This window comes from Pyrus communis, chromosome 11 (assembly GCF_963583255.1).
Source record: "Pyrus communis chromosome 11, drPyrComm1.1, whole genome shotgun sequence".
NCBI lineage: Eukaryota > Viridiplantae > Streptophyta > Magnoliopsida > Rosales > Rosaceae > Pyrus > Pyrus communis.
The window spans coordinates 20,424,167-20,451,161 of NC_084813.1; the positions used below are offsets into that span (position 1 = coordinate 20,424,167).

At 34.4% G+C, this 26,995-nt stretch overlaps 2 protein-coding genes across 2 annotated transcripts; both read left to right on the forward strand.

The window, feature by feature from the left end:
• The first annotated feature begins 8,020 nt into the window (after nucleotides 1-8,020).
• Nucleotides 8,021-9,881, forward strand: LOC137708134 (probable membrane metalloprotease ARASP2, chloroplastic). Its single transcript, XM_068447132.1, has one exon. It carries the CDS (start codon nucleotides 8,157-8,159, stop codon nucleotides 9,522-9,524), a length of 1,368 nt encoding a protein of 455 aa, XP_068303233.1. The 5' UTR covers nucleotides 8,021-8,156; the 3' UTR covers nucleotides 9,525-9,881.
• Nucleotides 9,882-14,492: 4,611 nt separating this feature from the next.
• LOC137749311 (transcription factor MYB101-like) lies at nucleotides 14,493-17,495 on the forward strand. The gene is made up of 3 exons (XM_068489404.1): nucleotides 14,493-14,949; nucleotides 15,905-16,545; nucleotides 16,908-17,495. The coding sequence occupies exons 1-3, from the start codon at nucleotides 14,609-14,611 to the stop codon at nucleotides 17,186-17,188; spliced, it is 1,263 nt and encodes a 420-aa protein (XP_068345505.1). The 5' UTR covers nucleotides 14,493-14,608; the 3' UTR covers nucleotides 17,189-17,495.
• The last annotated feature ends 9,500 nt before the right edge of the window (nucleotides 17,496-26,995 follow it).

Consider the following 26,995-nt stretch of genomic DNA (forward strand, 5'->3'; position numbering starts at 1 on the left):
TGGGTTCTATTAGAAATAGTATTTTTTGTTAAGATATAATTGTACATCCATGCATGCTTCCTATTAGATCCATATATATACCTTCTATATATCAAACCAATTAGGCAAAGAAAATTGGAAAGAAACTTGAAATGATCATAACATATATGCGTATATCATCAGCTCCTCCCCGCTAGCTAGGGTTTGCTGCTGACTGGTGATACCATATGTCTGTGAGAGAGAGAGAGAGAGAGAGAGAGAGAGAGAGAGAGAGAGAGGGAGAGATAATTATTTGGAAATTGGAAAGGTGCTGAAAAAAGCACGATGATGTAGGTGATTGTCATTCAAGAGAGTAGGTAGAAAATTAAGGGCAGATGCTCCAGGTCGGGCCATGCCCTTCTCTCCCACTATATCATTGTATATTCAATTATCTAGGAAGAAAGATCCTTCCAGATTTTTGAAACAGAAAAACAAATAAATTATAAAAACAAAAGAAAGAGAAGAAAGCACGTTCATACTTGCTTTAACACAAATGAGATATCAAATTAGTATTTTATGTATATGTTAAATAAAATAAATCCGGCAGGAACCTTAAAGCGGGAGCAATGCTTCAAAATTGCTTAAATTTTAAGATCGTGTAATCAACTCATCATACACGCATGATCTTTGTGCTTGGGTTCATATATTATCCAACACACACAATATATATATATATATATATATATATATAGTAGGATTTTTTTTATTATTTATTATTTATTTATTTTTTTTGGGTTGAGAAATTGACGAGTTTGCAATTTAGCTTATTTTTATGCATGTTAGTTAGAGTATTTTGGTATTTTATGTCTTAGGATTTTCTAGTGAGATAAGGATTACGATTCCTTTCATATTTTATGTTTTGGTTAGATAACTTAGATTGCTTTCCTGTTTGTTTCCGAATTAGGGGCATGTTTACTTAAAGATATAAGAGAAGGAATGGGAGAACTTAGAAATAGGGGAAAGTAAGGAAATAAAGGGCTAAATTGATCTGATTATTAAAGTTTAGGTATTTGATTACTGATTTCATGGAAAAACTAGCATTTTTCTTAATTCACATGTTATTAAACACATGAGTAAAATTAAGAAGTTAAATGATTCTCATACATATACTTTAGTAAATGCAAGGAACTCAAGAACCAAAATGAATTCAATTCCTATTCCTTGTAACATGCACTAGGTGTTAATATCCTCTTGTAACTCAATATAATTTAAGTTTGATAAGATGTCTTTTCACGTTATGTAGTAGGTTTGGAATAATAATACGAGTTTGTATTAAGCTAATTCTTTGATTTTCTGTTGCTTTCCGTAGCATGTTAAAAGCTATGTTTGTGCAGGACCAGTATATATAAATTGTACCTAACTTTGGCTATTACCATTGACTCGAACATAGAAGATAGAACAGTTCACAGTTGTATATATCTTGAGGTATAAACCATTCATTCGTTGTTTCGTTTTCACTAGAGGAATAGAACTGATCTAAAATTTCAGATGAAGAAAAAAATTACAGAAAACTCTAAAAACATTAAAATTGAAAGAGACTTGGGGAGAGAGAAAACAGACATGCATGAAGGACTGTCAAGGAATCGTATTAATTAGATATGGGCCAAAGGCTTCAGGAATCTCAGATCCAGAACCGAGCTGGTGAATCGGTAACCATAACTGCAATGTGAGTAGGTCCTACGACCCTTTTCTTTCACTTGGCTTTGCATTAAACATTTCACCATCTCTGTCGATGGCCAAGTACTAGCTTCTAGCTCTAGCAAGAAAGTTTCTCCAACGGCTAGTCTAAGGAATAAATGTGTCTATATCTGTATCACACCGTATCTCATATGCGCAACACCGAAAAGATTCTTTCATACAACTGCGAGTATTGAGCCAGTTAATCAGTATTGTAGACTTATGGAGATATAATATATGAAACAAGCGAATCTCTCACAAAACGCCCAATCGAGTATTTATATGTGCGGTTTATGGAAAGAAATTTACACGTAGCCGATCATATACGTCTCCTTGTTTATATAACATTTATAAAAAAAAAAAAAGAGTGTTGTTGTTTACTTGTTTTGTACATGTAATTGTATGTGTATGATCTTTATCTTTTAAGTAATGGATGAAAGAAAGAGTGTCTATGCTAAAAGAAAAGCACTAGAGTACGTTATATGAGTTTTCTCAATTTGTTACCAAATAAATTGGTAAGAAATCCAAACCCTTTTGGTTACTTGTTTATAATATCTTGAGAAATTATTGTCTGTTGTGTTTTCGTGCTTTAATATGATCACTTCACATGAGTACATGTAATAAACTGTGTTGGAGGCTAATTTCATGTTTATGGAAGGGGTAATGCACTTTTGTTGTTTCTTGTCATGTGGTCTTTTTCAATTTACCATATATATTAATAACGACCGACATTACTCTCCATATGATACTATATATTGATACTTCGATTGCATAGTTGTAAAAATGTTTGTCCGTAGAAATCGAAACTGAAAAAGAGAGAAGGATTCGGTTTTGATCAATATCATTATTGAAATCGAATCAAACCAAATCATTGGGAATTGGTTTGGTTCAGTCAGTTTAAGCTTATTGAACATATCAATAAAAAAAAGTTCAACATTTCAAGAGTTTTAATATTTTAAACATCCAAACATCTCACGCATTCCAATTTGATTGAAAGATTAATTTTTTCGAGACAAAAAGTTTATCAAGTCAAATAGAACTAATTTTTAATTTAATACAATCTCATGGTTGCAAACAATTTATTAATTACAAACTCACATAAGAATAAAATACATATAAATAGGGCTGTAAAGGAGGCGAGTTAAACCAAATATCAATTTTCTTAAGTTTAGCTTGTTTAATATTTTTCGAGCTCGAGCTAGGCTTGGCTTGCTTCTTATTCAAACCGAGCTTGAGCGACCTTAAAAAGTTCAAGTTCGATACTGAGCTCAAGTTGTTTCGAGCTATTTCTTTCATATAGTAAGTTGGTTGGTTCGATTTTATAAAAAATAAATAGAAAGATTGTTTGTGACTTGGGCCCCCAAATACATGGTAGCTTGACTTGTTTTTAAATCAAGACGAACTAGGCTCGACTTGGTTCTTTCATGAGTCGAGATTTGACGAGCCGAACTCGGTGCAAGCTCGATCTATTTCGAGCAGATTTATAGCCTAATATAAAAATCTCTTAATTGTTAATAATCATTACAACTAATAATATGTTGAGACTTATAATATGTGTATGGTAAAACCTCTAAATAATTAACTTATAATAAGTTGATATTTTAAAATAAGTTAATTAATAATTAAAAGATACATGGTTGGGTTTTGGTTTTAGTTAGTTTCAAAAGTATCAAAACTGAATCAAACCAAAAATATATTAGTTCGGTTCAATTTTTAAATTATTTGACTTTTTTTCTTGGTCAAAACCAAACCAAACTAACCAATGTGATTCGAACCGGTTGGTTTGATACTCACCCTAGAGATGATCATCTTATTATGTGACATGACTCAAAATTTTGACCTTCTTTTCATTTCATCATTATAAAACTTTTACTAAAGCCTCTTGATACAAAAAACAACTTAGATGACATGGGAATATAAGCATGTGATGTCTTGTCATAACAAAACAAAAATATGTGGAAAAAAACTTAAACATGCCTTTATCTTTTTTTCATTGATGGTATACATGTGTCATACAAGTCATTCTCCTTGAAATGACTTCAAACTATCATTCTATATTTTACCCTTCAATTACTAATATTGAAACAAGAAGGGTGTATACTAGTATGAATCGGATCCTCACCAGATCCTCTTTGTGAGAATCTTGGAGATTCGTGAATCATATCTGTTCATCATACATCGTGCGGTCATAAATCATTTTAAATATTTTTATTTAAAATTAAATACAAACAGTACCTGATCGTATGATGTATGATGAACGGACACGATTTACGAATCTTCAAGATCCGTATCAAAAGAATCTGGAGAGGACCCTATTGGTACTAGTACTTTCATTTTACATGTATTCATACACCTTTATAATGAAAAGAAAAATAGAAGCAAAGATTTGAAGAGCAAATACTAGGAGAAAGTATTGAGTACGATAATCGTGTCACATATCTGTTCAAAACATACATAACAAGACTCCTGCATTTAGATCTCACATAGGCACATTTTGACAGACCTTAATGAAGGGCCTCCTTTGTGCGTATCTTGGACAAAAAGATGGCGTAGTGCAACTACTTGTATAGTTGTATTCAGAACTTTCTTCAAAATTAAGGAAAAAAACTACTTCGGTCATGTTACTTAATGAGATGATACGACGTCATTACTTGCTTTTCATGTAGATTTTTATTGATAAACATTTTGACAGCTATGCAATACCAAAATATCAAAATATAATCTTAGTAATATAAATAGTATATCGACAATCAATAACTTATCGATATAATTATTGATATTAGGTGGTCGGACATGAAAAACGAAAAGATTCTCTCCAGTAGCATTTAAGCTTGGCCATGCATTGATGTCAGAGAAACATCATCAGTAGCATCAGTTGCTGGTAGAAGGGCTCATTGTGAGTGTTGTGTGGGTAGGTGGTGGGTGGGTCAAGAAGAAGATAGCAACCAGAGCTGCTAGATTTATCATTTATGGGGCTATTGACAAGGACCCATGGCCCCCTTTCAATTTTTGATAATTTGATGGATTCCAACTTTTCTCTGCTCCGTTTGTCTTGCCTCCTAAGAAATCAAATCGGAGTCCCACTTAGTAGATATGTTTGGATTTTGAGTAGAAATCATGGAAATATCTGATTACTTTTAACTAAGTTTTCTTTTCCTTTTCACCATCTCTTTAATAATTGGTGTGACAATGTTCAAATTCAAAGTACCCTGTAAAGCCAAATAGTAGTTTCTTCTTCCTTTCGAAAAGCTAACTTTTGCAAGCAAACCCTTTTGTTGTAGCCGTCTTGTTCCTTCCAAACAAAAGATCTTTCATTTTTCTTATCTTTTGCTACATTTTGCATTTGATTTTAAGGAATTAACTGTATTCTAATTCGTTAAGTTGGTCAATAAATTGGTACTTGTGAAGCCAAATATAGTACCAAAAATCTTGGAGTTGACACGTGACCTTTATTCACAAGTGATGAGAATGCTCTACGCACTTAAGTCATAAACTTTCTTTTTACAAAGAAACTAACTTAGGCATCGAAGATCTGTTGGCCAAACCCTCCCCCCCCCTCCCTCTCCCAACACCTCGTGGGCTCGCTTGTGGCTTTGGCCTTGATCAAAAGTGTTTACTTATTTTGTAGGTACACTTTCGTCAAGACTGAAAACGACATAAATTTGCTACCACAGTACTAATGACCTAATTAGATAATTAATTAAGAATACTTAAACTTTTATTATGTAGTTTTCACATTTGTACGATTATTATCATGATTTTATATTGTAGAACGCAATTAGTTCTGTACATATAATGAGTTATTTCTCATTACTCGAAAATTACAGCATGCCACATATAAATATGTTGTAATTATAAACTTTGGAAAACTAAAACTTTCCTTTTAATCATCAGACCAAAACAATTCTTTAGTACCCAAATTGGGCATGGGAAAGGAGACAAGGGAAAAAGCATTTCAAGGATATCACATGCAAAAGCTAAAATTAGGCTACAGGAGACAGTCATGCAAGAAGCTCACATGCATTTATCAAGACAAGCAAGTTTACATGCAAAGCCCAAAAAAAAAAAAAAAAGAAAAAAAAAAAGACAAATAAGTTAGACCACGTTTCAGAAACAGTGCTGACAATTTCAGCAACAGTAGAAGATGACAAGTACCAAGGAGATGTTCATACCATACATTTGTAAAAATTTTAAATCAGAGTATTCTCACTTAGTCTATATAAGAGAAGTTCCCTTCATTGTACAAACAAACCTCAACATCTCAACACCATATACACAATACTTCAATCCTCATACACTCAAGCATCCTAAAATTTCCTAGCATCCTTTGTAAACACTTCTTTGTAAACATTCCATATATCAATAAAAATTCAAGTGTATAGATTCTAGCAATGTCCAAGTCTTAAGTAAGTTTTCTTTTCTTTCTATTAGTATGTTTGTTTAATTAGGCTTCTAGTCCAAAATAAGGAAACACTATTGTAGTTATATTATTAACCTGTTAAATTGACGATCATACTTTGTTCGAGCACTCTGTTATAGTTGAATGCTTGCTATACAAATAACTGGACATTAACCAGGGTACCTCTGAGTTCTTCATACCTCTGAGTTTAGCCATTAAGGCCTTATACATGCATTGTGAGTGGCCGTCAAGCTGAAACACGTCGAGTTCCATGTGCAAGGTTTTATGTCTAGTTGTTATAATGGCCACGACTATTTAATAGGGCATGCTTTGCGAATTTGGTATCAGAGCCAAGTTTAGCATTTTAATAGTATAATTATAATAGTAAAGTACCTTGAGGACGGAAGTCATTAACACAACTGATATCACACTTGTTTATTTTGTATGAACAACATATATTATTGTCCTTGTAGACCTTGTCAACCACAACCACCAGGAGAAAGCTAGGCATATAGCCATGATTAATGAAGAGTCCTTTAGACTATCCCCTATCTCCTTACATAGGTAGACTCCTTCATACAAAAATATTCTAAAATTTCGAGGGATCCAAATGCTAGCATTAGATGAGTTTAAAGATTTTAGATATGAAATGGTATTAGTAGCAAAATAAGAAGAAATGTATAGTTACAGTAAGACAAGGATCAGTCATCAGCCCTATTGGAAGCCTCAAGATTTCAAAGAAGAAATAGCAGAAATGTACTACAAGGTGAAAAAAGATAGAGAAAGAGATGCAGAGCTAGTAGAAGGTGATGAACAGTACTAGAACAATTTGATAGAAGAAGAGCTGCATAACATTGACAACATGATGGAACCATGAAGAGCTGGCAGCAAATTAACATAAGTTGAACAACATCATGTAAAATAATGTATTTCCAGATAGAAATATCAACATCATTGTGGATCCCGTTACAATAATTAAATAATGACATAAGAGTATATAAAGAAAAGATCTTGATCCATCATGGACTTTTCATACACAAAATGTCCTTTTGATTAAGAATGGATAGTGCTAGGCCATTTTCGTTAAAACTCCCTATAAACTTAGCATACTCAGATTTATACGCAAGTTTCCAAGCAATCAAACCAATATGAGACGAACACACACCTGCTGATGAAGAAGATAAGAACTTAAACCCTCGTGCATCATGTATCCAAAGCATTCTGGCAACCTCAACTGGGCCAAGTAAACCATGGGGAAACACCATCGGGTCAAGTTTTAGGGCCCTCTTACCTTTAAATGAAAACTATCATAAAATGGATATGGATTTTGAACAACGAAAAGCAAAAGCCATCCTTGAGTCATGGGAATTGTGTACAACTCCAATTTTTTTAGGGTGAAACTCATTTGGACACACCAAAAAATGATAAGTATAGCCACTATAAAATTGTGAAATTATTCAAATAATAAAATTTAAAATTTGTGGGTGTTAAGGCAGTCCGTCTGCCTCTTTTCGCCCAAGTTCAATTGCTCTGACTCAAACTCAAAATATCAACAATAAAACTTTAGTTTTATGCATTAATATGTCTATCTTTCTAATTACTCAACAAACTTAATTATTTGTTCTTTTATAAATAAAATCAAAGAGTCTTAACGTTTAAGATTTTCGACCGTAAATCAAACCTTGCAGGTAATTAAAAAAAGAATTTTTCACATAACGATGTATGATTTACTTGAAGTATCGCTACAAAAACGTCGTCGATGGTTCTGTCTTATGTACTTAACCAAATCGGATCACACGACCTTTTTATCGACGACACAGCCCACAGGCCCATCTAAAATGCACAGAAACTTCAATCCAAAAACAAAAGAAAGCACAGATAACACGACACACCCGAATGCTGAGAAATATGAGGGGGGGAAGACATATGAGTCAGTTGAGTTCCCCTCCACAAAACCCAAAAGGGAAAGGAGATTATGAATTATCCAATCCCTCCTCCATCACAAAACCAAACCTCACCTTCTTAAAACAACCCCCTACCAAAAAACCACAGAAAATAAACCATGATCATTAATCTCTCAGCTTCTCCACCCTCCTCTTCTTTCTCTCTCATCAAGTTATCCAATTCCAAATTACCCATATCTGATTTTCCATCAAAACCCAAAACCCACCACCCAAAACCTCCATCTTCTTCCATTTGCTGCTCATTTTCTTCACCAGACCTTGGTTTTCACTGCAAGGATCGATTTTTCTCTGAAAATGGCAGGTGCCCACATGGGAAAAGGTTCAAGTTTAGGACTTGTGCGATTCCTGGGTTCGACTATGGCAACTTTGAAAGTGCTCAGTCTGTTTTGGAGGCGGCTGCTGTGTTAACGGCCATAATTGTTGTCCATGAGAGCGGTCACTTCCTGGCTGCTTATCTCCAAGGCATCCATGTAAGTAAGTTTGCAGTTGGTTTTGGTCCAATTTTAGCTAAATTCAATGCAAACAATGTGGAGTATTCTATTAGAGCTTTTCCTCTAGGTGGGTTTGTGGGGTTTCCAGATAATGATCCAGATAGTGATATTCCAGTTGACGATAAGAATCTGCTTAAGAACAGGCCAATATTGGATAGAATAATTGTGGTTTCAGCTGGTGTGGTTGCCAATATTATTTTTGCCTATCTTATAATATTTACTCAAGTGTTGTCTGTTGGTTTGCCTGTACAAGAGGCCTATCCTGGGGTGCTAGTGCCCGAGGTTCGCCCTTTCTCCGCTGCTTCCCGAGATGGGTTGCTTGCCGGCGATGTGATCCTTAAGGTTAACGGAAATGAATTGCCAAGAGGAGGTCCTAATGGTGTTTCAGAGATTGTTGATGTGATTAAGCAGAATCCCAAAAGAAATGTGGTTCTTAAGGTCGCGAGGGGACAGCAGGATTTTGAAATTGGGATCACACCGGATGAGAATTATGATGGAACAGGCAAAATCGGAGTGCAATTATCGCCAAATGTTAAGTTTACGAAAGTTAAACCTAAAAGTGTTTCTGAAGCTTTTAATTATACTGGGAGAGAATTTTGGGGCTTGTCATCTAATGTTTTAGATAGTTTAAAGCAGACTGTTCTAAACTTCTCACAGACAGCTAGTAAGGTTTCAGGTCCAGTTGCAATCATAGCTGTAGGGGCAGAAGTTGCAAGGTCGAATATTGATGGACTCTATCAGTTTGCAGCCTTGCTTAATCTCAACCTTGCAGTAATCAACCTTCTTCCGCTACCTGCTTTAGACGGTGGTACCTTGGCTTTCATCCTCATAGAGGCTGCTAGGGGTGGGAGAAAGCTCCCTCTAGAAGTAGAGCAGGGGATTATGTCATCAGGGATAACCCTTGTTCTTTTCCTAGGATTGTTCCTTATCGTTAAGGACACGCTTAATCTTGATTTTATCAAGGACATGTTGTAATTGCTTGCAAAATCTCAGAAGTTTGGATGTAACTTGGGTTCCGGGAAAGCCCTGTGGTGCTGGCATTAGATCATCTGATGCCTGAAGAAGGAAACAAACCAAGAACGGGGATTCTCGACATATATCATTGCTTTGATTCGAACAATGTGTAGGAGGTACTTCGGGCATCTTCTCTTTTCAAGTTGTTTAACAAAATGTGGTTCTTTATGGTCCTGTAAATCATAATTTTTTATAAACCCCGTTGGCACATTGTTTACATTTTTGCTTTGACTTATGAAAGTCCATGAATATAACTGTTATACTCAAATTCTGTGGCAAATATTTGGTAATTGGGTTTGTGCTTATCAGAAAATTTATGTGTAATACAGAGGAGTCATCACTGGTGTTTGATTGCTGCTCATGCTCATTGTGTACGAAATGAAACACTAAATGAGTCCGGCTTTGTTAGATTTGACAGGTTCGAGACCTCTATTAGGACTTAGCTTTGTTAAATGTTACTAGCAAGTAGAGTCACAGCAATTTTTCCAGGTGTGGTTTGCACTTCTATTGTATTGTGTTAGAATTTAAACACAAGTGGCAACAACTTGAATTCACGATGCAGAAGGAGGTTTCTCGTCTTCCGGAGAATCAATGTAGGAAGTTTTTCTGTTTCCAGCACAATGATTAGAAAGAAATGCGGAAATGTCGTGGAAGAGAGATTTAATACAGACCAATAGATATACTTTCAGACTTTATATTGGAGTTAGCTATGTTGAGTTGGTCTTTAAAAGTCATTCTTCCTTATTTGAATGCAAAAGGCACCAATTGATTTGAAGATCATATGGTATACTGAATCTGGTACTACTTTGGTCTTCAGAGTATGAAGTCAGGGTCGCACAAGTTAGAAGATGTGCCGTAAGCGATAATGCAGAGGTTAGAAGATGTGGTGAAGATATCTACCCTTTGGTTTTTTTTTATTTTTTTTGTTGATGTTGGTATTTAGAAGTCAGAAGATCACTCCTTGACTCGTATCTAAGTTGAGAAACTTCCATGTCGTGGGTGTGTGTTGCGCCGCACTATTTGAGAGAGAAAGAGGAATTACTTTTCGTATTTAGGGTCATGTTTTTAAGGCTTTTAGATACCTTTATCACAAATCTTACTGGTGCACTTTTATATGGGACTATAAAGGTTTCATTGAGATTAGGCTAAAATTGTTAGGAATGCAATACAAAATTAGAAAAAAGGGACTTAGAAAATACTAGAGCAATACATTTGAGAGAATTTTCAAATGACTCCTTGGTAAGTGTCATTGAAAGTCCTTTTTTTTGTGTCTTTAAAGAGCATGGGTAGTGTTTTAGTTAAAAGTTTGTAGTGTTTGAGTTATTGATTGATAGTGTTATAGTAGTGCGTTTTAAATTATTATATCTAAAGTTCTTTAGTTCTTCAAAAAGATATGGTTTATATTTGGCTTTATTCTACATGGGCCTGAAAGCTTTTATGGGCCGCAATCTTTTGTAGTCCATGATTATCCCGTGATTGGGATTTTAAAAATCAACAAAATGTACATTTTCTTTGTTTTTTGAAATCCAATGTGGCTTCTGTTACTTAAATTCAAATGAAAAAAAAAAAAGATTTTCTCATTCTCTGTTGTTTGTTTATTTAATTTTGTACAAGGTAATATGAGAAAAAAATTGAATTTGCAACTTATGCAATGTCTACAAAAAAAAGTATACTATGCTAACACATTGTGGAACAAACTTGTTAACCAAAGCTTCGACACAAAATTGATAAGAAACGAATATGTAAGTTCATACAAAAATATTTTATGAAAAATAGATGTCACGATCTGTATTTGTTTTTTTTATATTATTAACTTAATCAAAATATCATAGATTATTCATTGAAATACTTGTCATCAATTGTTTTCGACGTTATCTTTACTTGACCGAAAAATATGTATAAAAAAGTTTGTAAAGTATAATAAGTTCAAATTTAAATAATGTAAACGAGTGATTAAAAGTATCATGTAAATTGTACAAATCTTCTACATGTAATAGGCATTGAAAAAGATTATTGTATAAATATGATATTAACACGACAATTACACATGTAATACGATTAAGTAACAATTGTAAATGTAACTAAGTAACAATTACAAGTGTAATTAAGGAACAATTACAATATTTTAAAACATGGATCCACAAATTCTGAACTTGAGACTAAGAAAACTAATTCCATTATTGTTAAATTAAATCCGATCACATTTTCTAATACTTACAAATTTTATGGGAATAAACCTGTATAAATTGAATTCACAACTTATTATCATTTTTTCTTTGAAAGGGAACAACTGATGGTAAGTCACGATTATCCTCACTTTTCGGGGGCTGGAAAGGCTCACAGAGGCATTTCAGCTTCTTATTGGCCACAAGTCTGGCTTCCACACCAACAACAGATTTCGAACCTGAGACATCTAGTTTTTAGTTTAAAAGAAGCCTCGCAATCCGCCCTTTATCATCGGGCCACCGGCTTGTGGTTGAACTCACAACTGATCTTCAAAATTCTATAACAATTAGCATTTCATTTAGATACCTCCATCACAACTTCAACTGCATAATTAGAACAATTCATTCTAGTAATGATAAATAAAAATGGTCTTAAGAAAAAAAAACATTGTATTTTATTCTTGGTGAATATACAATTGCAGACAATTTTGCTAATATGGGCTTGTCTTTTGCATAGACGGTTCGTGTTGCTTTGCTTTCAGACTATGTTGGCTTACCTAACTTATGCTTCTCAAATTAATATGTCTCTCGACATACAGGTTTGTCTCACTTCCTTATTTTTTTCTTAACCTTGTGATGTTGCTTGTTCTGTTTTGCAGATTTAGACCTTTAGGTTCGGTTTTAGAAGGATTATGTTTCATGCCCCCCCTCTTTTCCTTGTATCTTTTTTGTTTTTGTTTCTAGAAGGGTAATGTTTATGTCTCCCTTCTTTTCATGTATTTTTTATTCTTTTTTTCTTGTATTATAAGGGGTTCTTTTCATGTATTTTTTATTCTTTTTTTCTTGTATTATAAGGGGTTAGGTTTATGCCCCTTTTACTAGGTGTACCTTTTTTCGATATCAATAAAATACCCTTGCACCGTTGAGGTTTTCTTAAAAAAAAAAAAAAAAAAAAATCCTGGGGAATATAGTTTCGTACCAGACAAGGCTGCATACCACAACTAAATATAATAAAATAGGGTTAACTTCTATAACTTTTAGGATGAAATTCAAAGAACAAAGGATTGTGGTTGACCCAATTGAGTTTCTAGCCATGTTGTTTGCTTACATACCAAACAAGCTACTCAACTTCTAAGAAAGAAGAAATTACTATTTCACATTACTCATAAACAAAATTTTCTAAAAACACCATGTTCAAGTAATAATTAATATAGTCAAAATGCATATACGTTTTTAAGGAAAGCCATTAACATTTTATAGAAAGAAGAAAAACAAATTCAAATCTTTACTGATGGAAAGAAGGGGAGTGAATATAAAGTAATCACAAACATACAAAATAAAAGAGAAGGTAACGTTCATTTTAATAGAAATACAAAATTGCCATTAAGTGCCCAAATAGCAAGAGAGGAAGGTGAAAACGAGTGAGGACTAGATTAAGTTTAAATGTTCCTTCCAATGTAACTCAAATTTCACTGTTAAGTATATTAGTTGACAAACTTATGATGATACTCTTAAAATATGTTGTGAGTCAAGTAAACTTCAATAGTACTACTTAATCTTGATTGATGAATTAAACTATTTGTATCATATTCATAGACTCACCCAGCAAATAAAAACTTAAGCAAGCACTATAAGCTAACTGGTGTCGAATTTTGCATATTTTCTATCCATGTAATTAATTATAGAAGGAGTAAGAAAAAGAGAATTCGTGATAACTTTGTTTTTTCCGTCCTTTTATTTTTCAAATAAAAAATGCTCGAATATATTTAAATATAAAGAGAAAATTTTTCCTGGAATAAATTTAAGACAGCGATGCGAATTCTTCCCTTGATAAGTTCGACAAGAATTTCATAATAACATACGACAAAAACTAATAATGCACTGGTCCACAATTGACGTAACTCTAATAATAACTTTCAGTACTGATTGGATAAGAATGTCAAGAAAAGTCGTCCGCCTTTTAATTCCGCGTGTCGTTTTAGTCTTAAAAAGATAAGATATCTTTTGTAATTAACTCTTGATGGCCCCCACATGAACTCCGAACTTGTGAGAGGTCCGGCGAGCAATGCCGTTCATAAATGTAGTCCAAATTGGTTTAGTATATGGTATATTTCAAACGTATTTCTTAAAATGTATCTTTGAAGTTTGACCTAAGAAGAAGAACAAGTGAAATGAATATGATTTGAATTTACAATACTTGGGTTTCTTCTATATATAGGAAAAAAGAAATAGGGGAAGTGGAAATGTCCAGAATGGTGCTCTAGAAGTGAAAGAGAGGAAGAGTGTGGCGTAATAGCAATGAAGGGTGGACATAAAAAACGTGTCCATGGACGTACCACTTAGCATGCAACCCGGACCGAAATGGAAGCTCGTACCTCTAAATAAATCACCCCCCTCCTCTCCCTTCTCTCTCCTCACACACTCACCCTCCCCACCAAAGCCCCCAAACTTCAGAGACCCTTCTTTCTCCTATCATCCTATCATCCTCTCTCTCTCTCTCTCTCTCTCTCTCTCTCTCTCTCTCTCTAAATCTGAAATCCCTATCTAAAACAAAAACAAAGCTAGAATAGAGACAAGATCTAAGCTCTAGCTTCTTGTATCTGTCTTTCTCTCTCTGGATTCCAATTCTCTCCCCTCTTTCTCTCTTGCATTTCTCTCTCACACCCTGGGAGAGGAGAGAGAAGATCAACCCTTCCAAACCTTCATATATCTCTGTCTCTCTCTCTCCCAATTTCTCAAAGTAACATTTCAAGCATCCGATAAAACAAAAAACCACATTGAACAAAACCAACCTCGAAGAATTAAGAAAGAAACATAGGTGGCCGGTAGCTTCACATATAACCAATATAGAGCTAGCTAGGTATAGGCCTAAAAATTATCATGATGCTCAACAGCGGAGTCCTGGACGGAGTTCATGAGGTGGCGGTAGGAGCTCAGAGAGGCGGCTCCCACCACCACCACCACCAGCGGGGCCTCAAGAAGGGGCCCTGGACGGCCGCAGAGGACGCGATTTTGATTGAGTACGTGAAGAAGCACGGAGAGGGAAACTGGAATGCGGTGCAGAAGAATTCAGGGCTGGCTAGATGCGGTAAGAGCTGCAGGCTCAGATGGGCTAACCATCTGAGGCCTAATCTGAAGAAAGGCTCACTCTCTCCTGAGGAGGAGAAACTCATCATCGAGCTTCACGCTAAGTTCGGCAACAAATGGGCTCGCATGGCTTCTCAGGTTAATTTTTTTCTGTTCATTCATTTGTTTTTGGTTTTCTTGATTTTTTGGATTTTATTTTATTTTATTTATGTACTCTCTATGGAATAATTTTTTTTCTTTCTTTGTTTCTTTTTTCTTGTCCCTTGGTCTATACCTTTTTATGTGATTTTTCTTTTCTTTTTTCTTTCTTATCTTTTATTCTGATTGTGACCTGAGTTGCTTTCACTTCCTTTTTTTGGTCTTCTTGGACTATCTGTCTAAAATGTATAAAAACCTAGTGGAGGATTCGCTTCCTTATTCTATTTGATTACCAAGTATAAAATTCTAAATTCTGAGTAAGTTAGAGATTCAGAGTTTGAAACCCCTTTTTGTAAATTTTTTTTTGGTGTAAAAATCTTAGTTTCTGAGTTTTGCTAGCTCAAATTTTTTTAGTAATAATGAATCCATTGTTCCTGTATATGCCAAAAATTTAATGTGTTCTTATTGTATATATGGCACTGATCTCATTTTTTTGACCAGATTCCCCATTTCCCTTAATTTTCTTTTGGACTTAACTATTTGATTATCTTCTTTTTTTTAATTTTCAATTTGTTTGACTTTCTCTTTCTCTGAAGCTCATGTTTATCTGTTACTTTTTTTTTGGCATATCATCGATCATCAGTTACCCGGCAGGACTGACAATGAAATAAAGAACTACTGGAATACTAGAATGAAGCGTCGCCAGAGAGCCGGTTTGCCAGTTTACCCTCGTGACCTTCAACAAGAAGCACCGGCTGCCGCCTTCCAGTACCACCACCAACTTAGACATTCTTCTTCGTCTTCTGCTTCTTCATTCTCATCACTCCTCTCTTCCTCTCAGCCTTGGGAACCTAACAATTTCAGTCCCTCGCAGCTTTCTCTTTACGACCACATCACAAGTACTTTCTCCTCCAACTCAGACCACCAAAACCCTAATAACAATTACTTTCTTCAAAACCACCACCACATTTCTTCTTCTCTTTACTCCAATCCCATGACTCAATTCCATGGAAATGGTGGCTTTGCTATGCCTTTGTCCCCGGTTTCTCCATTCGGGTCGTCATCGTCTTCAGCTCTCTTCAACCAAAGCAACATTCCAAACCAAGCCTTAATAGGTCAGTACAGTTCTCATGGAGGGTTTGGTGGTTACAACAATCTTAGTCTGAGCTCCATGATCATGGGGACTCCTACTTATGACCCAACCCCTTTGGTTCAAGGGTCCAAAGAGCTCCCTTCCAACCAAACACTGCTGAGTATTAATGGCCTCGGTGAGGGTCAGATGGGGGGCTCAGGCTATACCGCTGGAGATCACTATGAAATTGCACCTGTGCCGTCCCAAGGGAATAGTGGTCTGTTGGATGATGTTTTGGTGGAGGCTCAGAATAAATCGAATAAGAAAGCAAAGAGTGGCAACAGCTGTTCGTCAGGGTGGTCCAGTAAAGAGAAAGGTCTTATGGTGGAAGAGGAGGAAGAGGAGGGGGAAGAGTCAGCTGAGAAGGAGGCCGAAGACACCGTGCAGGTTGAATCGAAGAGTAGCGGCGAGAATAGTGCTGACAATCAGAGGGATGGTAGCTCCTCTCCGTCAGCAATTGGTAAATACAAAAACTTTTGCATGCCTTTTGTGTTTTAGTGTAATTAATAGTGTCATCAAAATTGTTCACCAAATTGAATAGAAGAGTACGCATGTTATGGTAATATTATCTTGTTAGACTAATGTTATATTGTACAACACATTTATAAACCGACTTAATCAATAGTATGACAATATAAGCATTTTATGTTGTTAGTCGTTAGACAATATCTAGTGGGCTCAAATTATAACTGAAATACTATCTCTTTACGTTTGGAGAACAAAATTTAGTAAACAAATTTGACAAATGTAGCAAGTCGATTTTTATCATTTGATCATACCCATATATATATGCTATGTAAATCCTGTGGTTTTGTTGCACAGGCATGAAACAAAATGAGGATCCATTAGAGGAGATGGATGATGACTTGTTGAGCCTGCTCAACTTTCCCTCTGCACCTGCAGTGTCTGAGTCATGGTACGTGCAAGGATGCATGTCTAACCGGGCATCGATGTCAGGTGTCGTTACTAGTGACAATGTGAGTCTAGAGATTCAGCAAAATGCACCATTGACACCATCAGTGAAGACCAACACTGCGGCAGCATCCGAAGTTAAGCGCTCCCTAGGTTCTTGCTACTGGAACAACATGCCCGGCATATGCTGAGAATTGAAAGCTTCATGTTGAGATCATCTGCTTCAACAGACTAGAGATAGTGAGAGTGTCCATACATATGAGTACTGACGAGGACTAGAGCTTAGTGTGCATATGGTTAATATGCTAGAGAGTTTCACTAGGCTAGTGAATCCGTCTCGCGGGTTTTATCTTGTTAGTTAGCTAGAGTTTTCATAATTAGGGCTAGTTATTCTAGCAGTAAGGAAGACAAAAATTGTCTTAGGGTTAATGAAACTTCTCTTCTATTTTAGTTCAGCATTTATGTTGAAGTCGAGTAACTAAACTCAAAAACCAAAATCAAAATGTTGTTTATGTTATGCGTGTATTGTATATATCATCAGTGTTTAACTTAATTAGAGTTTTAGTTTCAGCTTTAATGGCACCAGTTCTTCATGAGTTAGAACCAATTCATGGATTCTTGTTAAATTTATCCTATTTTATGTTTTCCTTTCTTAAATATCTATTAATTTGTGGGGTTTTTTTTCAATTAATTTTCTTAATTTTCTATAATATGATAAAATGCTAGCTGTTGGATTAAACGAACCCAATGGAGAAGCTTTATGCTTCAAAAATAGGAACTCAACCAACCCAATGAATAGAAACTTTTGAGTGTTGGCTGTGGCCGAACAATATCATCACAAAAGTTTACGTGACCCTTATGTTTTTCGTGACAATTTTTCATCTATTTGTGACGTTTCCTAATCTGCACTAAAATTTAACTTTTTTCTAAGTTTTTGAGCACACGCCATGCCAAACTTAGGGCTTGTGATGTAATAAATCCAAAATCCAAGAGACAAGAAGACAACATTATCACGAAATTCAGCCAAAAATATCACTGAAAATTTGCTAAATATAGAGGTGTTCTTTGCAGCCTTCGGGAGCCAACCCATCCCTTGATCTCAAGTTGGGTTGGCTTATTTTGGCAAAAAGAAAGGGTTCACGCATAACCACTTTTCCCTATTCACCGCCTGGTTTCTTCCCTCACTGATGTTGTAATAAAAAAAGTATTGAAAATGTAAGATCAAACATAGGAGTTGCTGCTTTTGAATTGGAGTGACCATGCACGCAAACATTTTTTCAAGTTCTACCCCATTTGCTTTTCTAATTCATCCTAAATTGGTAATGATCGATGTATATATCACTAAAATTCCTTAAAAAGCCCAAACAAACGTTTTTAAGAAGGTACAGAAAATAACTTAAAAAAAGAAAAAAGAAAAGCCAATAGTAAACTTCAACTAGTTTTACTAATTGACCACTACTATAGGACCAGTGAGTCGAGATGGAAGGGAAATTGATCAATGGGGAAACAATGTATATCTTGTATCCGTTACTAATTTTGCTTGACCTTTTTCAGTTTCTGGTTCACATCTATGTACTAGATCAATTGTTGAGTTGGATAAAAAAACAAAATATACCTACTTAACCATTGGCATGATCAGTGTTCAAGTACCGAAGTATGTAGCGTGCGTTTCATAGTTGACTTAAAATATATAAATTTTTTATGAGTGTTTTTATTGGCACTTCAAGAAAAAATTTATTGTGCACTGTAAACTTTTTATATATATTTAAAATAAATGCATTTATGAAAAGTGTACAATGAATTATTATTAGTTTCAATAATAAAATTCTTTTTCTTATTCATTGTTCACTTATACGCAGAAATGTAAAATCTGTCGAGGGTCAAATATTTCCAACTTAACCTTTTCACAATGGGTTGGGAATTTGAGTTTGATTCTTATGAATTAAAATTAAATTTACACAATGGGCCGGAATTTAAACTTGAACTCTGAGTGTAATGTGTCTCATGAGTTTGATTCTTATAGTATATGGGAATCAAACTCACACCCCGCTAAAGAAATCATGTTATAGCAATCAAACTCAAACATCTTGATTCTCTTGTAAATGGGGAATCAAACTCACATAATAATGTTGTTCCTCCTATGGGGGGAACCTATTTGTTCCACACTTATAATTAATGTATCTTTATCGTACAAAAATCATAATCGGAACTGCACATTTTCTTTATTATCAACTAAAGATTATATCCACACAAAAAAAAAACATTTAATTTAGAGGTCTTTTAGCCCTTCATATGCCTCAAACAAATGAATGGTTCATCATGAGGTGCTAATTTTTACCAAAGCCTTTGATTGGTTTAACACACATGAATAGCTGACCTCCAAAGTAAATGAAATTTTGCAGATATGATCTTTAGATGATGATAAAGAGAATGAACGGTTCCGGTTTTGATGTTCATACGACGAAGATATATTAATTATAAGTGGGGGAACAAGTAGGTTCCTCTATGGAGGGAACACAAATCATTATCCATACCACTATGGAAGTAGAACTTCCACAATGCTCTGGTGGTTTGATTCATATAAACAGAAATCAAAACCCTTGATGAGTTTGATTCCTATGATAATATTATTGCTACAATAGTGACAATAAAGCTGAATTGTACTATTAACTGTGGAACCTACTTAATTTTTCGTTTTTCCTATTTTATGATTAGTTATTCTCCACCGTGGAAGGCCTAAGTCTAATGTAAGAGTTTATGTTAATCCAATAATTTAAGTACCTCATGCAATTTCTTGCAACAGATCATAAGTAAGATAGTCAGGACTGGTAGCTTGCGGGGATTGTGGGAGAATAATAGTGGCCTGAGGGAATGGAGGTAACGCATGAATGTTCACTATGGCACATTGTGATAAGTGCATGGGGTTATTAGGGAACATAAAGATTGCATGAGCAAAAGATTGGTGGCATTGATATACTTGTCCGTGTAACTCATGCACAATGTGAGGCAGTTTCCACACCACCCCGTTTCTAGCGATTGAATCCAATTTCCTTACAAACCTTGTGTGCCCTTTTCTTAATTCTCTGGCAATTTCTCCTACCAACCATTCAAATATGTTTCTTTATCTAACTAATTCTTTAACTTTTTCCTAAACTAAAAAATATGTCCATAAGTACGTATGTCAGTTTTGTGTATCCAAATAATTTTATTGAAACTAATTAATTAGTATGAACGCTTTTAAATTCTTAACAACTAAGCAATTCTAGAGACTTCAATTTCAACGAACAACCATGTCTTAATTACATCCTTTTCATGAAGCATTGATGCCTTAACATAGATTTACTTCAACCGAATATTATTACTTGACTTGGATTACTAGTCTTCCCACATTAGAGTTGGTGAAGAGAGGTCCTAAGCTCTCCAAGAAATTTTCAGTTCCATGGAATGTTTTGAGCTTAGAATAACCAATCTTGCCTTCCTTTAGGTGGCTCCTTCACAAAATCCCCCCAACGATGCAAGTATGAACTCACAATTCCACCATTGCATATTCACCTCCTTTTCGATTAAATTCATCAAATTCCTCACCCCCTCTATCAACCTGCACAAAATAGATGAGCTTTGCATTTGAGAAACGGACGAACATATGCACATGTCTAGATATATAAATTTCCAATAACATGTCTTTTTATGCATGTGATATTGGGTCATATTGCTTACAAATAATTAAATATATGTGCATGACAGTTATACGTATGAAGAAGACAAAGGGCAGTAATGGTATTAAATAACCTTACTGTAGCCTGATATCATGCCACAAAGAGGGATCTTTGCATGCTTGTTGACATGGTTGAGAGCAGCCTCAAGCATTCCACCACCAACATTGTCAAGGTACACATAAATTCCGTTGGGGAAATACCTGTAAAATTTTGAGTCTTCATGTTCATATATATGTTTCTCAAAATCTTAATGCTAATTTGTTAAACAATGATTACTTGGTTAAAGTTGCATCAAAATCTGTCTCGGCGTGGTAGTTAAAAGCGTCATCATATCCAAAATCCTCCTTGATTAGCCTCACCTAGAAACCACAGAAATTTATAAACCATCGAAACAAACAAAAATTGATCTATATAAGTTAATTAGAGAAATATGTATATCTTTGTTTTAACAAACACTATAATGTTCTATTATTTAATAATTCAACTTTTTAATATTTTATTATTCCATAATTCAAATTTTTAACACCAATTATTCTACAGCTTTCTAGAACCATTTTTTTTTTTTTTTTCGTCAAGTTATTTTTCTACTTCCCTTCTCCCTTTTCTTGTTTTTCTCGTCAAGTTCTCTTTCCTCTTCCCTTCTCCCATTTCTTTGTTTTTTCGGTCAAGTTCTCTCTAACCACTTCTATTCCTTCTCTCGTGTTTTTTTGTCTGTCAGACTCTCCCTCTGTCATTTGTTACTTAACCAATTTTAAATCTCATCGGCCATCATCCCATATCTAATTGGGTTTGTTGTTGTTGTTACAATTGACATCAATGACTCTGTTGTCCCAGATCTAATGGGCATGGTCCTTGAATATACTAGCCGAAGCTCGTCCAAATCTCCACAAAATTCATCACTCTGTCGTCGACATATCCATAGTCCACGACCTAGTCAGCGTGTGGAATAAGAACAGTGCAACCTATGGAGGAAGAACATTGAAATAAGATTTGTTTATGTATAGTTAGCCTTCAACAGTGTCAAAGTAGTGAGACATATAGCGAGCAAAGATGATGGAAGTGGTGCAGCAAGTGAAGAGCAATATAGGAAGATTGTGGGAAGTTTGTTATAGCTCACTGCTACAAGGTCGGATGTGATGTATGCAGCTAGTTTACTAGCTAGATATATGCATTTCCCTACAAACAAGCATTATGGGATAGCCAAGAGAGTTCTCAGATATGTCAAAAGGACACTGGATTATGGATTGAAGTATGAAAAAGGAAAGGATGCAATGCTAATTGGATATTGTGACAGTGACTGGGAAGACTCCATTGATGATAGTAAAAGCACATTCGGCTATGCATTCTCATTTGGAAGCGGAGCCTTCTCATGGGCATCTGTTAAGCAGAATTGTGTTGCGCACTCAACTGCAGAGGCAGAGTATATCAGTGCATTAGAAGCTACAACTCAGGCTATCTAGCTCAGATTTGTTTTGGAGGATTTTGGGGAATTACAAACTGAAGCAACTCCTTTGGAATGTGACAATACATCTGCAATCTCAATAACCAAGAATCCAGTGTTTCATCAGCGGACATAACACATTGACAGAAGGTATCACTTCATTAAAGATACCTTGCAGCAAGGAATTAGTGATCTAATCTATTGTCCAACCAAAGAGCAAGTAGCATACATCTTTACCAAAGCTTTACCAAGGGAAAGGTTCAACTGTCTCTAAGATAAGCTTGGAGTCATATCAGCTCATAGCTTAAAGGGGAGAGTGTTAGTGTATAAGCATTGAGCTAATCTGAGTTTAGTAAAATAAGCCTTGTGTTTAGTTGTGTATGCACTTTGGTTATTTTCACCAAGTGTAGGGCTCATATTGTAATTATGTCTAAGTGATGTGTAAAGATCCTAGAACTTAGCTAGATGTGTGGCTGGGATCATTTCCTGATGTAATGGTGAGAATCCAGTTGCATAACAAACCATTATGCATTGCTGTGTGTGTGAGTGCGTGAATACAGAAGAGAAAGAACATTCTCTGCGATTTTGCATAGAGTGAAGCACTCATATCCATCTTCATTCTTTATGTGATTTTCTCTTCTTCCTTTACAAATTAGCACACACTAAATCAAACTTCATCACCTCTTAGAGCTTAGGTTTTGTGATTTTTTCATTAAAATAGCCAAACAACATCATCTACCGAGGCTATTAGAGATGCTCTAAGGGAGATGCTATTGGAATTTTTGTATAACAATTAGGTGTAAATTTATAAGGAAAATGATATTTTTACAGTGTCAATAACACCTCCCATGTATAAACTCATAATAATATTGCATTGAATAGATATTTCAAAGTTTAGCATTCACACACTAAAACATAGTACTTCCAAGAATGAAACCGTAATAGAAATACTTCTTGTGAAAGAAATGTACAGTCACAATTTTGTTGCAGTCTCAGCTGATAATTTGTCATTTGCGTAATTTGTTAGGTTGGGCGATATAGGAATACACCATCAGATTTTCCGGATTTTCTAATTCATACCTTGTCCAACCGTTGATTCTTAACTGGCGTACATTATACATATCATCTTGGTTTGTCAATTTTACTATACCAAGAATAGCAATTAATTTTCCACTTTTAGTAAAGTTATGCTATTTAGGTACACAAAATTGACACACTTGTTGGTACGAATATCGCATTTAGAATGAAAAAAAATAACAAACATGAAATTGAACACAAATAACCAAGATAAATAACACCACGAATTAACGTGGTTTGGTTATACATGCTTATGTCCATGCACTACTACAATATTAGCTTTAGGTGGCGGATGATGATGGCGGATATTAGAAAAATCCTATCGGATAAATTATATCCGACACATCATTTAATTAGTGGTGGATATTAGAAAAATCCTGTCGGTTATATCCTTAAAGTCCTGGCAGATATTTAGTGGTGGATATTAGAAAAATTCTGTCGGTTATATCCGTCATAAAGTCCTGGCGGATATTTAGTGGTGGATTATGGCTTAATGGTGGCAGTTATAACCAACAGAAATTGACTATTTTATTATTTTACTTTCTGGCGGTTATTATTTTAGTATTTTGATGGTTATAACCGATAGAAATGAAAAGTTTATTATTTTAAAATGTTATATTGATTAAAAATAAATAAATAAACACATATTTTAATTTTTTTTTTCACTCATGATCCTAAAGTCTAATGAACCCAATTCCCATGAGCCATAAATTTTCTGAGAGAATAATAACAACAGACTACAATATGAAGCTCTATTATTTTTGTAATAAGGATTATGCTCCCTCATAGGCAAGTAACAAGATACAAAGAAATTCAAACAATTTTTTTTCAATGCGTCACAAAGCACATTGTCTGGCACATAAACACACATGAACATCTTGTGTACTCTATCATGTTTGATTTTATTATTTTAAAATGTTATAATGATTATAAATAAATAAATAAACACATGTTTTAAATATTTTTTTTTCACTCAAGGCTCAGTTGGATATAACCGACAAAAACAAAGCAAAATTTTGGACGGCCGCCAGAATAATCTCTGAATGTTTTTTTCTTTTTTGTGATTTTTTACACATGCTATCTCGGAGTATATACAAACATATTTTGGATCGTTGAAACTAGTTTCGTAGAATGCATATCCTATCAAATTGATAGATTGATAGATTTAACAAACACTTAAGAGTTAATGTTATACTTCTATTAAATATAAAATAAGAATTATCCACTAGTGTAAATATTTTAAATTGAAGATCGAATTCATTCATCGCATTCTTATAGGATCGAGGAGTGTAGTTGCAAAAAATCATCAAAATCTAAGCTAAAATAACCGTTAAATTGTGATTTTTCGTTTATAACCATTGAAAACTTTTGTTCTGTTACCTAATCTCTAAATGTTTGTTTTTTGTGATTTTTTAAGTATGCGATCTTGGAGTGTGTACAAACAAGTTTGACGGTTGGATCGTTGAAAAATATTTTGTAGAATTCGTATCGCATCAAAACGGTAGATTAAACCAACACATAGAGTTAATGTTATATTTCCCCATCAAGTTTAAAATAAGATTTTGTAGTATCCACTAGTCTAAATATTTTAAATTGAAGATCGAATTCATTCAATGCATTCTTATAGGGTTGAGGAGTGTAGCTGTAAAAAATCATCAAAATCAGAGCTAAATTAGCCGTTAAATTGTGATTTTTCATTTATAACCGTTGAGAACTTTTGTTCCGTTACGTAATCTCTGAATGTTTGTTTTTTACGATTTTTTAAGTATGCAATCTCAGAGTGTATACAAATAAGTTTGACGGTTGGATCGTTGAAAAAAGTTTCATAGAATGCATATTGCGTCAAAACGGTAGAGTAAACAAACACTTAGAGTTAATATTACGCTTCTATTAAGTATATAATAAGATTTTGTGATATCTACTAGTGTAAATATTTTAAATTAAAGATCAACTTTATTCATTACATTCTTATAAGGTCGAGGAGTGTAGCTGTAAAAAATCATCAAAATTGGAGCTAAAATAACCGTTAAATTGTGATTTTTCATTTATAACCATCGAAAAGTTTTGTTCTGTTATGTAATCTCTAAATGTTTGTTTTTTATGATTTTTTAAGTATGCAATCTCGGAGTATGTATAAATAAGTTTGACGGTTGGATCGTTGAAAAAAGTTTCGTAGAATACATATTGCGTCAAAATGGTAGATTAAACAAACACTTGGAGTTAATATTACACTTTTATTAAGTATAAAATAAGATTTTGTGATATCTACTAGTGTAAATATTTTAAATTAAAGATCAAATTTATTCATTACATTCTTATAAGGTCGAGAAGTGTACTTGTAAAAAATCATCAAAATCAAAGCTAAAATAACTGTTAAATTGGGATTTTTCGTTTATAACCGTCGAAAACTTTTGTTCCGTTATGTAATCTCTGGATGTTTGTTTTTTATGGTTTTTTACGTATGCAATCTCGGAGTGTGTACAAATAAGTTTAACTATTGGATTGTTGAAAAAAATTTCATAGAATGCATATTGCGTCAAAACCGCAGATTAAACAAACACTTAGAGTTAATATTATACTTCGTTAAATTTATGGTATCCACTAGTGTAAATATTTTAAATAGGAACTAAAATAACCGTTAAATTGTGATTTTTCATTTATAACCATAAGAAACTTTTGTTCCGTTACTAATCTTTGAATATATATATTTTTTGAGATCTTGTATTATCTACAAACAAGTTTGACGATTAAATCATGGAAACTAGTTTCGTAGAATGCATATCTCTGTTAAATTTGCCTAAATTTTGAAGTGGGAAAAGTAATTTGTGCTAAATTTTTATTTATGTTATTCAAGTATTGGTTAGACAATATTTAGTTTGTGTGATGGCATTTTCATTGTAGAATTATCTATTTGTTTCTTCAGCGCATATTTTACATGAGTTATTATCTATTAAATCAAACAATTAGTTATTTAATTTTTAAAAATGTATTCTATTTAAATACATATTATTTATTTATTTATTGAACCAAACAATTATTATTTTATTTTTTAAAATCGTAACAAAATTTTGGGGGACAATTTAAAATTTTAGGAGGGAATTTAAAATTTTAGGAGGGAGTTTAAAATTTTGGGGAGGCCACTTTGTTTATGTCAGTTATAACCGACAGCAATGAAAATTTTTTGTCGTTTTTTATTTTAAAAAATGTTTCTGTCGGTTTTAACCGACAGGAATGGAATTTTTTCAAAATAAAACCTATGAAGTAGCAGAAAAAAAAAAGAAATGGAAGCTGAGCCATCCAGAAGAAGACTAAGAGCCCTAAACCGTCTCTCCGATTGCACCAACACCATTTCCTCCACCACTGCCCTAGCCACTGCCGCCTCTTCGCAGTCCTCATCCTCCTACACCATCAAGCTCAAACGCTAGAATCCCAAGCTCGCCTCCGTCACCGATAACCTCCTCTTCGCTTGAGACCCTAAGTCCTCGGTAGTTCCGCCTCCGATACCCTCTACTCATCCTCGCCCTCATCTTGTGTCGTCCTCCGCTTCTGGTAATTTCTCTGCTCCGTTTTCGATTTCTCCGTTTCTCGCCTTGGGTTCGAGTGTGATTTTTGCTTTATTCTGGTTTTAATTTCAATTTGGGAATCTAGGGTTTCTGGATTTTTCTAAAAGAACATGAGGTCGCTTGAAATTTGTCTGTTTCGATCCTTAATCATTCCTTAAATCTATTGATATTAGTTGAAATATGTTGCTCTGTGTTTGCATT

Excerpts from the sequence above, each read along its gene's own strand:
- LOC137708134 (XM_068447132.1), top strand. The coding sequence starts at position 8,157 with ATGATCATTAATCTCTCAGCTTCTCCACCCTCCTCTTCTTTCTCTCTC.
- LOC137749311 (XM_068489404.1), top strand. The coding sequence starts at position 14,609 with ATGATGCTCAACAGCGGAGTCCTGGACGGAGTTCATGAGGTGGCGGTA. Across the intron at positions 14,950-15,904 it reads AAATGGGCTCGCATGGCTTC|TCAAAACCACCACCACATTT; the intron begins TCAGGTTAATTT and ends CAATTACTTTCT. Across the intron at positions 16,546-16,907 it reads CTCCTCTCCGTCAGCAATTG|GCATGAAACAAAATGAGGAT; the intron begins GTAAATACAAAA and ends TTTGTTGCACAG.